This window comes from Peromyscus californicus, unplaced genomic scaffold (assembly GCF_007827085.1).
Source record: "Peromyscus californicus insignis strain IS unplaced genomic scaffold, ASM782708v3 Scaffold_16__1_contigs__length_79575227, whole genome shotgun sequence".
NCBI classification, from domain to species: domain Eukaryota; kingdom Metazoa; phylum Chordata; class Mammalia; order Rodentia; family Cricetidae; genus Peromyscus; species Peromyscus californicus.
This window is the reverse complement of record NW_026294458.1, coordinates 526,667-547,526: the sequence shown is the minus strand read 5'-3', so window position 1 is coordinate 547,526 and position 20,860 is coordinate 526,667. Positions and strand designations below refer to the sequence as shown.

The window sequence follows — 20,860 nt, the reverse complement described above, 5'->3', positions numbered from 1 at the left end:
GACTTCAATCTTAAACTGTGTTCCAACAAAGCATGATAGTTTTTTTAAGTGCTTTGTACTCAGGCAAACACTTTGCTGATAACCCACATCTCCAACTCAGATCTCCTGAACTATTTATTGAAACAATACCTTTCTCCAGCATGTGTCCCTAGTACATCTATCAAAAAACATTTGTCTGTAAATGCATAGGTCTTCTCCTTAGTTTTCTTTTCCTTCCTACAGCTGTATGTGTTTCTATGTAATACTAAGGCATGTTACTACTGTGGCTTTTTGAAGCCTGGTAGCATAGTACCTCCTGCATCATTCCTTCTGAAGAACTTGCTTTGCTGTGTGTGTGTATGCATAACATTTAGAAACAAACTTCCTTGTTTTGTGAAGAATTAAAAAAATTGTGTGTACATGTGTTTCTGTAAGTGGATGCCAAGTGTGTGTGAGTGCCTAAGCAGGCCAGGAGAGGACATCAGATCCCTTGGAGCTGGAATCCCAAGGGACTGTAAGCTAATATGTGGTTGCTGGGAACTGAAATTAGGTCCTCACAAAGGGTAGCAAGCACTTCTAGTCATTGAACCAGCTTGCCAGCCTGGAGGAGGCCATGGTATTTTAATAAGTATTGGCTTCAGTCTTTAAGTCACTTTGGTTTGTGTAGACATTGTAGCAGTAACGATTCTTCTAATCAGTGAACATAGCATGGATTCAGTTTTATGCCCTGTGTCAATGTCTATCACTGATGTTTTATAGTTTTTAGTACAGAGTTCTTCTACCTCTTTGACTAAACTAGGTATTTTATTTCAATAATTATCATAAATGAGATTCTTGATTTCTGTTTCAGGCAATTTTGATTGTTAATTTGATTGGATTGAGAATTGACTAGGTGATTAATGAAACACACTTCTGGCTATGTCTGTCAATATATTAGTTTCTGCCTCTCAATTCCTGCTTTGACTTCCTTTGATGATGAACAGTGATGTGGAAGTGTAAGCTAAATTAGCCCTTTCTTCCCCTAAGTTGCTTAAGTCATAGTGTTTCATCACAGCAATAGCAACTCTACCTAAGACAGAAATTGGTTCCAGGAGTGGGGTATTGCTGGGGCATACATGACCATTTGTTTTAGGGAAGATTGTGGAAAGACTTTGGAACTTAGAAAAGCCACTGAGTATTGAGAGCTCAGTGACCTGTTCTGTAGAAGCCTGGAAGATAAGAATATTGAGTGCAGTGCAGACAATAGAAGCTTAACTTGTGAAATTTCAAAGGGAAGCAAAGCCTCTACTGGGCCATTTGTGTGGTGTATCTGTGGTGTCTGGTCAGCTGGGGCTGAAGAATCAACTGTGATTAACAAGGGACCAGAACCGCTAAAGTAAAACCTTTTATTTTGCTGGGATAATGGAAACTGGCCAGCTGGGGCTGAAGTATCAGCCATGATTAAGAAGAGAGCAACAGCATTGGAGTGAAATCTTCTGGAAAGTGTTTCCTAGAGTCAGCATACAGAAGCTGGGGTTCAAAGGTGGTCCAAATGTTGTACCTTGTGCTGGCAGCTGAACTTGGTAGTATAAGAGTCACCCAGGTGGTACTGACTTTGAAGGCATAAAGAGGTCATGGATATCAGCTAAGATTTGGCACTGTGTGGCAGGACTGGAGTCCCTGAAAAGAGTCCAGGGGAGGATACTGGTGAAAGTGCAGCCTAGTTGCAGCAAGAGATGCCAGCATTTTGGAGATGCAAGTACCATGGGATGACTACTAAGAACAGCAGCAGTGGAGTGGAACCAGCCAGGACCTATAAGACAAGATGTGTGTGCTGCAGAGGGCAGAGCCAGAGAACTGACTCAAGCATTTTGGAGGAGCTTATAAGTGGATCTTCAGATATAAGAGGAGTTCATGAGTGGATCTCAGACATTGGACATTGAGGTTATGTACACAGTTGGAGTTTGGTTTTGCTTTGATCTGATTGTGACTGTGCCCTGGTTCTTTCCTCTTGAAATAAGACAGTATTTTCTATTTAATAAATAATTTATTTATTTTTAACTTAGTTTTGATTTTGTAGGAACCCACAGTTGAGAGACTTTGGATTTTAAAAGAGAGTGAAGTTTTAAATTTTGAATTTGTAAGACTTGGGGGACTTTTAAAGTTTGAAAAGTTTTAATATTGTGATTTCAATATTAATACATGATCTTCAGAATGAACAATAAAGAACAGGTTGTGGCATAACAGATGTTTATTTGTCAAATTGACAAGAGGTCAGTTGTGCTGGCTAGTTTTATGTCAACTTGACCCAAGCTAAAGTCTTCTGAGAGGAGGGAACCACAAATAAGAAAATTCCTCCATAAGATTGGGCTATAGGCAAGCCTGTAGGGTATTTCCTTAATTAGTGATTGATGTGGGAGGGCCCAGCCCACAGTAGATTGTGCCACACCTGGCCTGGGGTCCTGGGTTCTATAAGAAAGAAGGCTGAACAAACCATAGAGGGTAAGCCAGTAAACAGCACTCCTCCATGGCCTCTGCATCAGCTTCTGCCCCCTGGTTCCTGCCCTGTTTGAATTCCTGCCCTGACTTCCTTTGGTGATGAATAATGATATAGCAGTGTAAGCCAGATAAACACTTTTCTCCCCAAGTTGGCAATGGTGTTTGATCACAGCAATAGTAACCCTAAGACAGCTAGCTAAGGAAGAAAATCATCCCTGAGTGTGGACAGCAGCCTGTAGGCTGGGGCCCCAGATGCAGTTAATGACTGTCAATAAAGAGAGGGCTTTATTAGAAAGTCTTCCTCCTACTCCTCTCTTGGCCACTGCCCTGCCACACTGTCTCCAGATAGATGAAGAAACCTCTGTAACTAGGAGAAAGAATAAATCTTTCTTCTCTTCCTTGTTTTTCTTAGATATTTCCCACAGCAAAAAAAGTCTAACATGACCAATGACCAATTTAGTATGTTTTTTTTTTTTTTTACTTTGGCCTCTTTCATTTATCATTCTCAATATGTTACCAGTATAGTGTAATTTAGTCACTAGTTACGTATGATTATTTAAATAAAGGTTAGAATTAAATTACAATTTCAGCTTTAGTTTCATTAGTAGCATTTCTTTTACCTGAGACACTGAATTTTTATTTATGCTTTTATTATTGTTTGAAAATTTCATACATGCTTATAATGCATTTTGATAAAAATCTCACTCCCATTCCCTCTTATCCAGTTTCTTCCCTATTCCACTTCTTTCATCTCCAATTCTTGTTTTTCTATTTTATATTAAGTCCACTGAGTTCACTTAGTGCTGCCGGGATGTGTTGGGGTATAAGATTGGAGGATGGGCAGCCTCTTAGCCCCACATGAAGAAAACTGACTTCACACCCCACAGCCATTCATTCTCAGTAGCTCCTCAGGTAGGAGCGGGTCTTAATGATCCCCACATCATCCTTACTGTGATTTTGGCTGCCTTCATCTTTGCAGTCACAGAAGCTGTGTAATCTTATGTGCAATGGACTTGCCAGTACTGTCTTACTGCAGATATACCCTCTCTATGACTTCTACAATACTTCTGCTCCCTCTTCCAAGATGATCCTTCAACATTGAAGGAGTGATACTGATGTCCTATTTAGATTTGAGCCCTTTACAGACTCTCATTCTCTGCAAGTTGACTAGCTGTGGGTTTCTGTGCTAATCCACATCTAGAAGCACCCATAGGGCCTCATTTCAGCAAAGTTCATTCAGTGGCTGTGGTTTCTAAGTAAGCATGATAAAAAAGAAAATTAGATAATTTAAACTAAATCCAAGTGCAAGAATGAACTGAACTTTTTTATAAAATCTATTATGAACATACGGAAATAGTGTGTCAGGCACCCAACCGTTGGAAAATGTTTTAAAGAAATAACACACATGGGACTGGAGAGATGGCTCAGTGTTCAAGAGCAGTGGCTGCTCTTCCAGAGGACCCAAGTTCAAATCCCAGTACCCACATGGCAGTTTACAACTATTTGTAACTCCACTTCCAGGGGATCCAATCCCCTTTCTGGCTACAGTTTCTAAGCAAGCACATGGTATACAGACATACCATATAGGCAAAACACGCATATACAACAATTCAATTCAATTAAAAAAATAATATACTAGTATAATTAAGGATGATGCTACATAAAAGCAATGATACAATAAATTTATAACACAGGTAAAATGTTCTTTTATTCTTCAAAACATTTCTTGTGAGTGAGTCAGGACCACAAATCCTGGTGTGGGACCCAAGGTCTGGGCTCCAGAGGGGAAGTAGGTGAGGTAGACCTTGGAGGACTAGCATATGATGGCCATAGTTTTCTCATATATATAGTAGAGCAATGGGGGATTATGTATCTCACATAGAAAAGGAAGCAGGATGAAGGGACTCTAGACTCTGCTTGAGCAATGTTTAGAGTCATTCATCACTATGGAGGGAAGCCAGGGAAGCCAGTGTTGTTTGGGTGGAAACTACAAGGAAGGAAGGCCTACATGTCCCCATGAATAGCTTGGAGTATGGGCTACTCAAAAGCATCAGGGCATAGCTATGTATAAGAATATCTGAAACTAAAGTAGTCTGGGCAAGATTTCAGAGCAGTTGTTTTATCAAGGGCTGAATTACTATACTACTTGTGAATCACTACTGTTACCTAGGTCTCATACAGCTCCCTGCACAAACTCTGCAGGCCAGTTTCAGGAGGTAAGGACATAATGCAGTTATGGGTTAGGGCTGGTTTGAACAAGTGTTCCTGCACTGTAGAAATAAGTAATAAGAAAGGAAGTGTCCCTGAAGCTGTAGCTAGCACAAAATTGCATCTGGAAAATGAATAGTATGAAATAGCTCTCTGAGTTTGCCATTCTTTTATTTCTTTCATTCATTATTATTTTGTTTCTTTTGAAAACCAGATTTTCATAGAAATGAGTAATTTATTCTCTTACCTTTGGATCTATCAAATGAAATATTATCTCCATTTGACAATTTCCCCTAAAAGAAGTGACATACTTCCTACTTAAACTGCTCAGAATAGTGTCTTCCATCACTTCTTTGTACTTGAGAATATTAATCCCTTTGCTTTGACCAGGACCCAATTCCTTACACAGAATTTTCTGGGAATGCATGGAGAAGCAGGGTTCTTGGGCTTCAACTCCCTAAGAGCAGATACCAATCCTCTGAGGCATCAGGTGGGCTTGGGAGATGGTGATTGGAGGCCATGGACCCAGGTAGAAGCTCCTTGCAGGGGTGGTTGCAAGTCTGGAGTAGGTGTAGTTAAGAAGGTCACTCAGAACAAGGCTGTTCACGTACTCAGAGCTGCTGCTCACTGAACAGAGAAGATGAAAGCATTGCTATAAACTAAAGAGGAATGGCTGCTTTGAAGGAATGAGGCAGAAAAGTCCTGGAGGAGCTCAGACTCTAGAGCCCTCCCTTCTTTGATCTAGAGATATCTGGGTACTGGCAAGAAGCCTAGAGCCCACAGTGTGAGATGTGTCAGATGGGTCTGGAGTAGAGTACTAGGGTCACACCTCTTGCAGCTGGAATGCTAGGTTCCTGAAGCTGGTTGTGGGATGCGGAGTGTAGGTGGCACTTGGCTCCTTGGCTCCTCTACTGAGCTGTGTGTCTGGGTCTGTGATTACCTGAGGCAACACACAGCAGGCCGGGACTCGCTTGTATACATAACTGAGGGTAATGACAACATCCTCACCTGCAGGTGCCTGCTGGGGGTGTAGCACCTTATTGCAGCAGGTGAGCAGTGCTTCAGTCAGGTGAGGGTAATTCTTACTGAGACCCTGTGCTAACACGCTTCCAGGCATCACAGAAATGTCTTATGTGAATGGCAGCATTGGCCAGTGGGCACCTCTGTGAAGACCAAGAACTACCAAAACTCAGTCCTTGAGAGCCAGGTATGGTGGAACATACCTGATGTCCTGGCACTGGAGAGGTCATGCTAGCTTCGCCTACATAGTATTATCTTGTCTCAAAAAACAAAATAAAATAAAATAAAACAAAACAAAATACCATGTCTCTGAGGGAATAACCTTGAGTTTATTTGTAATTCTCTAAAAAGACACAAAATAATATATTGATTCCTTTATTAGCAATTCTGGTCCAAAAGTTTTATCAAAATATTATTCTACAGAGATGTCTTTGCATGTGGAAGCCACATTTTTGACTTGCCTTTGCTCATAATACAAATATCTAAGTGACTTGTACTCATTGCCCAGAAGCAATTTGAATTGGATTCTCCATGGAACCAGATGTCTATTAGCACAAGTGACTGTCAAGTAGCCTGTGATAGTCTGAGAGTAGTAGCAAAATGCACCTAACAATGCCTTTGCTTTTCCAAGTTTACATTCTATGCCAAAATGTAGGTCCTCAAACTTCCTAGGAGTTCTTCATCAAGGAGTGTTTGGCTACAGTTGCTACAGTAGGGTTGCTTTTCTCTGATCCCATTTATTCTGTGTATTTATGACACTAGTTTTCAAATGAATCCATAGGCTCCATAGAAGCTCAGCAGTCCACATGGAGACAGGCTACAAGTCCCAAAACATGCTCTCAGATATCCTTAGTCCCCTAAAAAACCTGGCAGAAGCTTCTCAAAATTTACCACAAGCCCTGCCTCCCCTCAGTTCACTCCCTGGGAGCCGGCCTCAACCTGGCTCCTGGCATCACACAGAATGTCTGTTTCACTACTTCAGCTGGTCTTAGAGTTGCCCTCCTAGTGAAAATACAGTGGAAAACATCCCCTAATGCAGAGAAACTCTATCCCCTCGGGCATGTGGGCTTGGCCTTTGGTTCCAGTAAGTGGTTACGTGGGCTATGTAACCTAAGGCCATGCTTCTTAAGATGAACATTCAGGAAGACAGAGGCTGGGTCCCACACACCTAGCCTGGGGGCAAAGAGCATGGAAGATGGAAGTGTCCTCTTCATTCTCTCTATTCATAGAAATTTTACCTGTGCCTTTGCATGTAGATACCAGAGTTGTTGTGGCTTTGCTCTACTGTGTTCCATGATGAAAGAGAAAAGGCAAACTTGGTTTTTGAAAAGCACCTAAGAAAACTAAGGTGCTTAGTTATTTGGGTAGCATTGGGGATTTGACTGAACTGGGGGACAGATTGTGACCAGTAAGGAGGAGATGGCTTTATGGTGAGGAATTCAGAGATGTGATCCAAGAGTCAGTTCCAGAGCTCTCTCTCCTTTGTACAGAGGAGGCTTTTTTTTTTTTTTTTTTTTTTTTTTTTTTTTTTTTTTTTTTTACTGTGTGTTTGCAAGAGGTGCTTCTGTAGGCGACAAGCATGGCTGGAATGTTTCTAGCTGAAGACTCTGGATTCTTTGTTCCTCTGCCTCAGCCCTTTTCTGTAGTCTGGGAAGAAAGGACCCTGGCTCTATATCCTTTCAGTCCTGCTCCAAGAGGCTCCCTGGCTTCAAGGCCTGAGAACTATGGAGCTCCCTGTTACCTGCATATAGAACCAGCCTTTGATTTGTAAAGGGCTTCATCCCCTCCCTGGCCTGAACTCTAAGAACAATTACGAAGAATTTAGGTGCTATTTCAGGTCTTTGTCAGACATGGGGAATTGTTCCTGTTCTTAGTTCTTGCTATTTTTCATTGCTACCATTCTGACTATTTTTAGTTAAATTTAATTCATTAGTCAATTTTACTGTGCGCTATTTTAGAACTGACATACTTGGAAAGCTCTCTTGACCGCTGCAGTTTTCCTGGAGCTCAAGTTCTCCTAAGAAGCAAGCATTCATCTTTCATTCTTGCAGTCTTGATTTGATATCCCAACAATGATAACACTGAGCTGGGCATTCCTCACCAGCAGGAACTGCCAGTGCCATGTGGAGGGCTGTGCTGCTTCCTTCCATTTGGAGTGTATAAGTCTCTCTCTGCTCAGTATAACATGATATTGTCCATGCCAAATTCTTGATTCCAGGACAAGATATGACTTATTATTATAAGTGATCTGTTTTCCAATCCCTCCCTCCAGGCTTCCTTCCTTCAGTGCTGGTGATCAAACTCAGAATATTTATTATGAAAGTATTTTACCACTGAGAGGCATTTGCAGCCTTTTTGTGCTTTTCTTTTTACAGCTAGAACTTCAGCCTGCATTTTTTTCAGACAAATAGACACTCTTCCTATTATTAGTGAATATGGAAGAAGCCAGCTGGAAATCCAACCCAAGACTTTGGACAAAAGCTTTGTTAAGAGAAGCATCTCCAGAGACTTTCCTGCTATTCTTTCAGTTCTCCAGCTTCTAGGCAGGATGCACATTACAGAGACAGTGTGTGTGTGTGTGTGTGTGTGTGTGTGTGTGTGTGTGTGTGTGTATAAGAGATAAAAAGTGTGAGTGTGAGTATGTGTGTGTGAGAGAAAGTGTGAGTGTATGTGTGTGTGAGAATGTATGAGTGTGAGTGTACATGTATGTGAGTACATGTGTGTGAGAGAGAGAGAGGGAGAAAGTCTGAGTGTGTGTGTGAGAGTGTATAAGTATGTAAGTGTATGTGTGTGAGTGTGCATATGTGTAGATGTGTGTGTGTGTGAAAGAGAAAGTATGAGTGTACATATGTGTGGGTGAATGTGTGTGAATGTGTGTGTGTATACATATGTGTGTGTTTGCACACACAGGAGAAAATGAGAAAGCTTTGAGGGACCCCACTTCTAGGAAATTTTGTTGTTATGGTTGGTGCAGAGAAACCCCCTTGGTCTCCTCTCAACATAAATTTATTTATTTGTTTTAGTTTATAGAAGTCAAAGTATTGAGAAATTTGGTGGTAATAATGATGCAGCCACTTAAAAAATTCTTTGAACTTTTAAAAGCCCTTTGTGTTTTCCTAACAGTTACTCACTGAAGGGCTGGGATAGGAAAAATGCAGGCAGGCTGGTGCCTGCTTTTGAGTGCTCAAGTTTAAGCAATAGTGTACCTACAATTCATCCAGTCACTCTTTTCCCCTCCTGGTGGTGGCAGCAGGAAGTTGGACAGGTTTCTGAGTTCTGAGTACATTTTGTCCTCTGATAATATGAATATTTTGTTTTCATCTTTGTGTAAAGATGTGTGAAACGAGTTCCTGTGCCCTGGTGGAAGTTGCTTGGCTATGTGAAAAACTGAGCAGGACACAGTAGGCCCCAGATAGTCAAGGTCATTCCATTCAAACTAGCCCAGCTGCCTCCGGTTCACTAGGAGGCTGTGGAAGAAAGGACATTCCCTGCCACTTCTATTCTCCTTTCTGCCAGATGTTGCTGGCCACTTCTGGGCTCTGGTGTCCTAGGAAATGTGGTAGACATTTCTGGAAGAGCTGAATTTGTATTTGAAGAGTCTTAGAAGCTGGGCCTGGTGGGCAAATGGCCAAGAGATGGTATCTTTATAACATCTGCCGTCATCTTTGCTGTGTGGGAATTAATGGCTGTGTTTGAATAATTAGGTCTTTGCACCATAGCACAACAAAAGCAGGTATTGCCCCATTAAAGCAACGTAATTACTGTAGCTCACTTACTTAAAGCTCTTTCATCCCTCCAGAACCTGTAGTATTTGAGAAGGTCTGTACTCCAGTGTCTCTGGCTCTGGCTACTTGGGGTCAGGCCCCTCTCCAGAGTCTTCCGTCTGGTATCTGCAAGCACTGGAAAGAGAATCAACCACTTGTGAGTCAGCACTCAGGATATATAAGCCTTTGTTTGGTCATGTGTGAAATCTGATTCTTCTATCAAACTGTAAGCACAGACTTTGCTTCTCTTTTGTAGACACTGGAGTTAAGAGGTCCATACCTCTCTGGACCTAGGTCCACTCATCTGTTAGTCACCACATCTGTCCCATCTACCTCTGGGCTGACTGTAAAGATCAAATGAAGTCATGGATATAAAAGTGATCTGCAAAGATTTAAAATACCACACAAGTCTTAAAAATACTGCAGTTACCTGGGGCGAGGCACAGGGATTCTAACCTTGTCAGCTTTGGACTCACAATGAAGCTCTGTAACCATTACTTTTTAGGAAATTAGATTGCATGGACCAAGATAACCCTACAATATAACTGTCTTGTCTTACTAGAAATTCTGGCCTTCAGAATTACATTATTAATGTATTATTATTATTATTATTATTAAAGGATACATGTCCTTTATAACAGTAAACAATGAATTCTTTTTCCTAATCAATGTGACAATGTTCTTGGAGCACCTGCTGCATGGTATTAGTCATACTGAGGTAGTCAGTGCATACACCTGCACAAGCATAGGGGCATTGATTCATACAATCTTTCTAGTTCCTTAAAATTTGGGGGAATTATGCCACATTGCTGGTAAAGACACAGAACATCCAGGATTCAAAGTAGGAAAGAGGGAATTCCTATAGTTCTTCTCAAATTGAATCCTAGTATTGAAGAAGTGTCATAGGAGAAATGGAGCACACCTTTCACGATGGGTGGAGTCAGTCTATGAAGGAAAGACAAATGGGTTAAAAATTATAGAGAGGGGACCTATGTGAACTATCTTTTAGAATGTGCCTAGAGATGCACAGTCCTTGACTGCTTCTCCAGGTATCAACATCTTATGCTGAGTCTGAGTCCCCTGCAGTCCTGGTGAGAAGCTTTGGTATAGGCTAACAGTGGTAGGAAAACTTTTTAAGTCTTAACAATGTTTCTAGAGTTCTCCCATTTCCCAAGGTTCAGGATACTTTGTATCTTCCCACAAGCCCTCAGCTTTACCTAGCTTACTAATAGTATCTTAAGGAGGTGACAGATAAACAACACTTATTTCTGTGGAGAAGGCATATAAATCATATCTATTCTGTGCACTGCAAAGTTTATGTTTTTGTAGAACGTAAAGATACTTCCAGGACAGGGCCTATAGAGAGCTAAGTACAGCATGAGATGACAAGACTGCAGGCCAACACCGCAGGAACACAGAGCACTGCAGACGTTTCTGAGACTAGGCTGGAGGCAAGTCTGATGCTTGAAAGGTTATTCAAAGGAACAGAAGGGAAGAGAAGGCCAAAAAGATAGGAGGGAGAAATGTTGGGATCCTGGACATGAAGGAATGTCAAGGGACACTGAACTTTAGACACAGAATCCAGGAAATCATGATCAAGGTTTAAAAAACTGATATCAAAGGGAATGCTTTCAGTTAATGTCAGCCCCTAGAGTGGCACTCTAGTTGTACATTGTACACTAAAGCAGTACACAGAAGATTATCTGTATGAATGCTTATTCCTCACAAGGAAAGAGTCACTGAATTTCAGGGGCATTTTGGGGCATTTCAGAACCTCTAAAGTTGATGAATTTTATTTGAGAACACTCATTGTTGACCTATCCCTTGAATGGTTATTTTTATACACTAGACAAGACATGAGGTGATTGTGTCTGGGGCCTCAGCTGTACTCGTGTAGACAGGTAGTGCAAAATCTTCTGTTGAGGATGTGATGCTTGCACATAGGACTTGGGGTGCTCTGGCTTCTTAGTAGAGCTCAGATTGTATCATAAATGAAATGACTTAAAGGAACTAGAAACTCAGTAATTTCTTAGGATGTTATAGGTGGTGGTAACCAGCCACCTTTCAGAAGCATCATCCTGCTTTGACAACCTTTCCTGGATGGCACAAACTGCCCATATCTAAAATGTGGTGACCTGCTGAAGAAGGAAAAGCTTTCTCAGCCAGACTCATTTTCATCATGTAATTTTACCCTGTTATGAGCTGACTTGAACACACATGTCCGCTTTAGTTGGGAATGTGTGGTCAGCAAGGAGTTTTGAAACCCTCACTATTGCACTAAGAACTGAAACAATCAGTTCATTCCCCCAGTTAACACCCTCCCCCCTTGATTACCAGCTTCTGTGCAGCTCTCATCAAAACAATGCAGCAGTCTTACAAATGGTTACTGCTTGGTTGACTGTTGTAGCTTGTGGCATTACATCTAGTACATGCTTACAACAAACTAAACTTACTGTCATTTGGAATATGTTTGGATGTGTTCCTTTTAGCAAGCTAAGCTCACTTGGATCAACTTACTCACATGCACAGTGCTCAGACTGTGCTTTTCTTCTGGAAAGAAGAAAGCACATCACAGTTGCAGATACAGGAAAGTCCATGATTGACCTCTTACGTTTTCTCAGAAGTATGTTTAATTTTGTTTGAAGCCCAAAATGAACAGAAAGCTATTTTAGCCTATGTAGTTATGGATGGAATAAAAACGCCAATTCCTTTCCTTGACTTCATGTAATATGTCACAGGCCTTCGAGGATGTGTCAGGCTTTGAGGAACAAATAATCTGGCCCCTTGATTTATACTGTTATGTTCAAAGTGGTATCCCATCAGCTTTCTTGAGAACCAACATATCCTAAGCATAAGAACTCAAATGAGATCTGATATAGAGTGGTCTTTTCTACCCCACAATGCCTTGGGATCTAGGCCTGCTCTGCTCCTTCAGCAAATTTAGACTATCTACTGGGTGTCAGGTTGTGGGAAACAGCAGCTGATAGAGATGATTATGTTTGTGTTTTCATGGATTTACTTTCTGAGAGAAGGAAAATATGAGAAGCAAAAAGAAGAAAGTAAAGCACAGAGTGACCACAGAACTTCTTCCTGGCTCCCTTGTATAAAGAGATCACATGCCTTGTCCCCTTTCAATAGTACTGAAATATTCAGTACAAGAAGCCACACTGATAAAGTTGCTCAATTTTACACTTCCTTTTGAATACTTTGCTTTTGAATACTTTGCTTGCTTGAGTATTGTTTTCCACTTTCTCACAAAGCATATGGGAGACATATTAGACGCTGGCCTCAGACAAAAGCCCTCTTTGGAAGGCAAGAGTCTGTGATGTCAAGAGAGAAGAGTATTCTCCCTGGTGACAAGGGGCTACCCGGAGGCTAGCCAGGGTATTCACTAACACCCCTCCTTCAGCACAGTTATCTAACACATACTTACTCTCAGACCTCCAGGCTGCTCCACCCCCTCAGGCACCTCCAACTTCTGTAGCAACCTGTGTGTCATCAAAGCTGCCAGACTGGAGACTCCACCAAACCACTCCCTCTCTTGCATCTCCTCCCACTGAAAACCATAATCTTGAAGACAGACAATGAAGATAGGACAGCTATTCAGAAAAATTGCATGACTGTAGAGGCTTAGGGCATGTCCTGACTGCACCTGCAGGTTTTCCTTTCCTGAGGCCGCTCAGCACTGGCTGTGCTGCACCTGCTGCGGGCCAGTGCCTGCCTCTCAGCACATACCTGGGACTTGTACAGGCCCTGGCCTGCTTTACATCCTGCTGCTCCATTCCACCTCCTGTGCCCTGCTCAACAGTCTTGAGAGGCCAGCCTGTCATACCAGTCACCTGATGTCTTCTAATACACCCACAGAAGAAACAGAAATGTAGCAGCTTTTTGCCTCTTTATCACTGTCACAAGCATGGTAGGTTTGCCATGGCTCCATTTGCTTCAGTCGGTGTCCTTTCCAGATTATGATGCTTTATTCAGCAAATCAGTCTCATTGCTATGGGCCGGTACTTGTTTACTGGTACTTTCCAGACAGGTCTGGAAGAGTGATGAGCCCATTCCTCCAACTGAATAAGGATGTGCTCTTCTGAGGTCAATTGTTCTTATTAAAACCAACATGCAAGCTTTCTATAAAAAATAGGGTATTTGCAGCTGTATCTTGAAACTTTTTATATCATTTGCAAGCTCCAATTAATATCTACAGGTGAGTTTATTCACAGAGACAGGGCAATGCTAAGAAATGAGTAGCCATTATACCACTCACACGAAGGAACAGAGGAGATAGAGGGCATACCGGTCCTGTTCCTCAGAACTTTCCTATCACTGTCTGAATCATTAATGAGGCTTTCTTTCAATGGCATACAACAATTTTGTTCCTGTGATTTGTCAGTCAGTACTTAGAAATGAGGAAGTTTTGCTGTAAATGGTACGACAGGTTCCACTAACTTTCCTGACCAACACAGTAATGTGCATATAATGATTACTTTTGTGGTAGCAACTGAAAGTCTTCCTGAACCTTCCATAGGGGGCATTCATGTTTCTCCAGAAATCTGTTGGAGAAGATCACACTTGCTGCACAGATGATGGGTGATTGGCTTTCAGGTTTAGTCATTCATGTCAAGGAACTTTGGTGTTGCAAAGAGGGAAGACAGCAAGCACCCCCAGGTGAAGGGAGGAGGTGGAGCTGTGTTCTTCCCCCACATTCAAATACCCTTTCACCCAACAAGCCTATGGGCAGAGAACACTGTACCAGTGGCCGGAGACATCTAATTGGAGCAGAGTAGGGTACGATGAGCAAAAGAAGCAGAAATAAACAAAAGATAGTGTACATCAGGGGGAGGAAAATTTTCTTGGTGGATTGAATGACAGCCTGAGGTACACAGCAAGCCACAAATTACTGAGGCAGAGAGGGTTGTTCTGTGCCTACAGGCTGCAGGCAAATGCATACAGATGTAATGACATGTTGAAGAGATTAGTGCATGTCTTGGGCACTCCCTGTTGTAGCTCCCAAGGTTTCTGTGCAGCCTTCCACAATTAGGAGTGCATGTGGAAATAAGAGTCAGTACAAGACTTCTGCCCACCTGATGGACACATTGGGCTGAATCCAGTAATTTTCAGCCTTCCTAAAGCTGCAACTCTTTAAGACAGTTCCTCATGTTGTGATGACCCCCAACCATAAAATTATTTTGCTGCTACTTCAAAATTGTAATTTTGTTACTGTTATGAAAAATTGTATATGCAAGATATCTGATATGAGACCCCAAAGGAACCTTGACCCACAGGTTAAGGACCACTGGAACATTCTTCAGTGTTCTTCAAGAGCACACCCCACTGGTGGTCTCATCTTTCCCAGTAGCTATATATCAGACTGTCTTGTTGTAGAAATGCTTTCCTGCTACAGGTCTATCAGCCACCAAGGTGCTCTTCCTGATGAGAGTCCACTTAGTTGTTTCTATATGTAAAAAGGCCAATTCCTTTTATACAAGGTTTCTTTGGGTATGTAAAAAATTAGACTAGCGTCTGCCTTTAAAAAACTTCCATTTGTTGTGAGAATGACTGCTTTTCTTTAAGAACTTGGTGCAACTAAATGAATCCTCGGTTTCATTCTTCTCTGTGATATAGTGATTCCTCTTGTAGTTTGTCATTGCCAGAGCTTAAGTCTTGATTTGGGGGTCCAGATCTGAACTTCTCACGTCTTTATAATGAATTTGTAATGAATTGCCTTCAGAGAGAAGACAGCTTTCTGGATCCATATGTGCTCTGCCTTCACTGAAGTCTAAACTGGAGATGCTCATGGTCCCTAATGTGACAGCCCCCTCTGAAGCTCCTAGTGTCTGCTCTGTGCTTAGTTGCTCCTCACTCAGCTCTGCCAGCCACTTGTTAGTTGAGGAGCAACTAAAATGAAGTTAATCCCCAAAGCAGCTGCTCAATTTGCTGCCCTTCTAGAGAATAGAGCTTGGTTATGTGCCACATGGACAGAATACACAGGACACTGATGTGTTGTAGATGCTCCTGTCTGCTCCCCATCAAGCTTGCAGTCTGACTTGATTTTTCTGATGTTTGTCCTTAGCTGTTCCCTTCCTGCCATCAGAGTAATGTTTTCCTCAAGGAAAGCTCATTGTTTGCTTTACTGTGGGTCCAGCAATACCTAGACAAGGGCAGATTGCCACTGTCCTCTTTTCTCAGGATTCAGTTATCTTTCTCATCCTTGCCTCCCTCTCTTCTGCTCACATTCATCTGTGTTGATGGTATCAACGAAAGCATAATTTTGTTTCTATCTATTCTATAGGGATTAGACTTGTGGTCAATAATAGTTCTCCTTCCATAAATGTTTGCAAAAACAAACTTAATGACTGCAGAGGGTTTGTGTGTTCTAGCATAGGGCTTCCTTTCTCATTCACAACTCTTTTTCATCTGAGAAATTTTTAGTATGTGGTCCTAGGTATATGGGTATATAAAACAGGTATAAAATCAAATGTTTACTGGTAAATCAGAAATTTATTGTAAAATAGTTTGTTGGCACATATATAGTTTTGCCCTTTATAAAAGATCTAAGAAAGTGTATTTACTACTTATGAACATGCTTATTCATTTTTACATACAGAATTAAATTGTGGCTGAATATCTTCACTGTTTTTAGAGTTGATCTATATTTTGATTTTTATAATCACCAATGCCAAGAATGCCTTTTTGCATACATGCATACATATATACATTCGATGGCAAAAGCATATTTAGGACTATTTCATAAATTGTTGAATTCTATCCTAATCCCAACCCCAAATTAATTTGATAATATTTTTATGAAATTCAAACAATGCAAGTAGAAAATTTTAAATGTAACATTCTAACACAATACATTTCAAAGATATCCTATATACCAAGGAATGATGTGGAAAGTATTAAATGTCTTTGTTTACCACAATTAAACCACTATTCTTCTGTAAGAACTGAGACACTGGGGTGTATAGTAAAAGCACTGTAATCCCTAACATTTCGCAGTCACTAAACTGAGATGAAGTGGTTCAAGAAATGTTCAGTGGCACTTGTGCAACTTTAGGGAATACACAGAGTAAGCATGCTGAGGAAGGGAGGGTAGCAACAAAGTTTGCAATGGAGCTGCGTGACACAAGGCTGAGCCCTTCCTGAAAGACTTGGATACACTGAATGTTTAAGTAAATTAATGATCTTGAACTGTTGCTAAAATTTAGTAACACACAGTTCAGTTATGTGATGCCATATGTGATATGACACTAAATTTAAGAAGCTACAGTCTGAGGTCATAAGAGTGGAAGAGCTGTCCCTGCCCTGCTACCAGCTTAAACACTTGTGAGAGCAGACCCTGCACCTTGCCTGGGCAGCACAATAGAGGCAATCCTGTGGGCAGAGGTGTTGGTCAGATAGCTCTGAAGGTGTGAGAATGAGATAGCTAGCTGACAACACCCCCTGGTGAAGTGAAGGGAAAGATGTCCCCCACTTGACCCTACCACCTATAGTGGGTGAGTGAGCTGACCCTCCCTGTTACCAGCTGCAGCACTCAGGAAAGTGAACCCTGCTCCTTGCCTGGGCAACACAACTAACTCTTTTGGTAGAGGTGTGGATAAGCCAGCACTAATATTGTGAGCATGGGAGAGCTGTCCCCATTACTCATCTGTCATGTGGCAGCATGGTCAGGGGAGAGATGCTTCCCACTCCTACCCATCAATGCCTTGAGGCAAGTGAAAGAGCTAGCCCTGAGTTCATAAGAGCAGGAGACCTGTTCCTGCCCCTCATCAGCTGCAGCGTTGCATTCAGAAGAGTGGCCCCTATACCTCCCTGGGGCAACACAGTAGAGCTGGCCCTGAAAGTGTAGGAATGAGATAACCCACCCTGAGAATATGAAGGCTGGAGAACTGGCCCTGCCACTTGCTCATCACTGCAAGGGGTGAACTAGCCAGGGCAATGCTGGAGAGCTTATCCTGGTGGTAAGAACAGGGGAGAGTTGGTGGTCTGACTAAACCTGCAACTACCCAGGCCCAAAGCAAGGCTTATGTGTTGGCCCACCCCAACATCCATTCCATCTGTGAGGGGTGTCCTGCAGACCCAGGGATACAGGGTCTCCATGACACATGGCAGCAACAGGATGTACAGGAAGAATCCTAGTGAGGGCTCAGTGTCAATGGTATAGCAGAGACCAGGGATCTTGAACCAGACCAATGATTTTTTTTGCAATGAACGCCTGCATGTAAAAAATGTATAGATAAAGGGGTTTACTGTGTGACTGACTGTGTCACACTGTAGTTTCCATGATGAGATTTTCCTCTTCTTCCATGTTCCCCTTAAACTTTATTTTATTTTATTTGCTGGGTAGAGGGGTATCTGCAGGATTGGGAGGCATGATGTGAAAGACACAAAGAATAAATTTTTAAAAAGTTTTAAAAAAATGAAAAAGAAGAAGCTACAGCCTAATAGACTTAGGTCACACTTTCCCATCCTGGATCTCCATAGTCAGTATTCACCAGGTTCCCTGCTGCACTCATAAATGGAAGTAGGAAGTCCATGTTGGTGTCCATGTTCAGTGCTGCCCAGAGTAGAAAAGAAGGATGTGGTCAGAGCCTGGAGGCTTATCTGCCATCCTTGTTCTTCAGACAGTAACTAGTTCATATTATCTAGCTACTGGGTCAACTTACCTATTTCTTCCATGAGCTATCTGGAAAGAACAACAAGATGATAAAAAAGAGTATGTGGATAAATATACTGTCTTCATCTGCAGGCCATGAAAGCAGTTGTAGCAACAAATGGAACCAAGGACACTGATGTCTCAGAGGAGAGGGGCTCACTGAATGTAAAAGTGACTTTAATGTATCTGTGCATGTACCTGTACACATCACACATATACACATCACAGACACAAACACACAGAGGAGAAGTGGGGAAGGAAGGGGCAGCCACAGCTTAAATTAAGAGCAGATTTTAAAATGCTCAAAATTTCACATAGTCTTTTAGCTAAGTGCCTAGGAACTAGGAGAAAAGACTTTTTTTTTTCCTCACAACAACCTGTGTGTGCCTGGGGCATTAATTTAATAAAGACAACATGATTGAGAGTGATATTGATTTGATGTGGAGTCAGCATTCTCTGAGAGTGGACCATTATGTTCTGAGTTGAGTACTTTGGGAAGGTATTTGTGCAACATCTAATGAGGAATATCTTAATCACCTACTCAGGGAAGCCAAACTCCACCTGTCTTGGCTCCCTCCAGGCATGCCCAAGGAGAGTGCTGATTCCTGGAGGAATTCCAGTTCTGTTAAGGAGCTGAAGATGAGCTAGCAGCAGGTGGCCTTCTGTAGTCAGAAAGTTTTAGGAAATGACCAAGCTAGTTGCTGAAATCATAGCCATTCTTGGTAATGTGACACTGAATAGGAAGATATGTCAAAACAATGAAATGTGCCAAAGCACACAAATCTTTTCATGAGAAATATCTACACTTAATAGTCATGGAAGCTAGTGTTTACAGAGCATCTTGTATGTACCAGCCCCCTTTTCAGAGTGTTTTTAATCTCATCACTTAAAACTTCTCTACCATGACTGGTATTCTGATAGAACTCCCAATTTCGTAGCAAACACTGCAACTACATGTATAAGGCAAGGCATTAAGTGCTCAAGGCACTTGAATAGTGTTGTGGTCTCACCAGGCTGCTGGGCCCATGCACCAAGGACTTAGGCTGGGTTGAGGTTAGTCATGTGGGGTTGGGAGAGGGTACTCAGCCCCTAGAATGATGCTCAGGAGATCTTGCTCAGATCTAGTCATGAGGGTTCAAAGCATGGTACAAATTTCAATCTCCCAGCAAAGGAAACTATTCCAGCTAGAGGGGAAATGAATGTGTCTTATATGTAGTTCACCTGCAGTTTAGAACAGTTCATCCATCTTTGGTTTCTTGTGACTGGAGGTAGAATTTGTTTATTTCTCTCTTTCTTTCTCTCCTCCCCATCTCCTTTCCCCTCTCTCCCTCCCTCATTCCCTCTTCATCATGGGGTCAGCTCATAAATTGACATTATTCTTGCTTATTTTTCCTAGTGTGAGGAGTTTATTTCATATCATATTCTTACACTCTTTCCAGAATAGCAGGCCTCTGTAGGCTTCACTGTGTGCTCTTGCAGCAGACTGAGACAGCCAGGAAGTTATGCAGGGGGCTGAAAGGAAGCCGAGGGAAGAAGGAATGAGACTGAAGGAACTCTGGCCCTTTCATACAGACATGGATGTTCTGAAGCTCCCCTGGTGTTGCCTAGATGTCAAGTGTCACTTCCCAGAACATCTGCACTACAGGGTATTGGCCTTAGCTTCTCCTTTCTCATCACCAAGCCTCCATTCACTACCTCTTCTACCAGGTAGCATCTATGAAGCTTCCTCTTCCCCCCTGCAAGTGCTTCCTCAGCAACTTGTCCCTCCAGCAGTTCCCTCTGGCTTCTCTCCAGGCTGTGTCTTTTGGGGTTTTCCAGGATCTGCATTGTTCTTTCAGGCATCATTTTGAAAGAACCCACTTGCTCACTGCATTCTCTGACTTTTGATCTGGAGCCTGCTTTATGATCTAACACTTTCTTTTCTGCACCCCCACCCCAGCTCCAGCTTCTCCAGAGGTAGAAGGTCTTAGTTTCTGTTCTTTCTACCACCTTAAGCTGGTCACATCAATGCTACAACAATGATTATATTTGAGTTCCCTCATCTCCTGAGTCCCCAGGCCCCTTTTCATATGCCCTCCTGTTTCCAGCTGCAGAAAATGGCTGCTTATTTGTAAAACTACCTCTGATTGTAGGTCATGAGAAGGACTGAGACGTAGATTGACAAAATGCTCAGCACTCTCCATCTGCTGCTAGACCTAGTTCTTCCTTGGATAAACAGAGTTTAGGAAGCCACAGGAAAATCCCAGCATTGTGGTTTCTGAGATGGGGTTACAAGACAGAGTCTTGGGTGTGGAAGACAGTGACCTCCAGGTCAGAGGAAGATGTCATTTTGTCTTGTGTCTCACAGTCATGGGTTAATGAGAAGGGTGCTTTGCATGGGGGATAATACGGGACATCTCCATTGCTGTGGTCTAAGCCAGGCCAACTTGTCAAAGAGTCTGAGGCTGCTCCACCGCCTTAGGCACCTCCAACTTCTGTAGCAACCTGTGTGTCATCAAAGTTGCCAGAACTGGAGACTCCACCAAACCACTCCCTCTCTTGCATCTCCTCCCACTGAAAACCATAATCTTGAAGACAGACAATGAGGATGGGACAGCTATTCAGAAAAATCGCATGGCTGTGGAGGCTTAGGGCATGTCCTGACTGCACCTGCAAGTTTTCCTTTCCTGAGGCCACTCGGCACTGGCTGTGCTGCACCTGCTGCGGGCCAGTGCCTGCCTCTCAGCACATACCTGGGACTTGTACAGGCCCT

The 20,860-nt window shown here is 42.3% G+C and overlaps 1 protein-coding gene across 1 annotated transcript in view; it reads right to left on the bottom strand.

The window, feature by feature from the left end:
* Positions 1-7,305: 7,305 nt before the first annotated feature.
* Clxn (calaxin) overlaps positions 7,306-20,860 on the bottom strand; it is a 44,453-nt gene continuing 30,898 nt past the window's right edge. Inside the window, exon 6 of the mRNA XM_052739936.1 lies at positions 7,306-9,584. Within this exon, the coding sequence (XP_052595896.1) occupies positions 9,543-9,584 (42 nt within the window). The 3' untranslated portion in view covers positions 7,306-9,542. The remainder of the gene's footprint in view (positions 9,585-20,860) is intronic.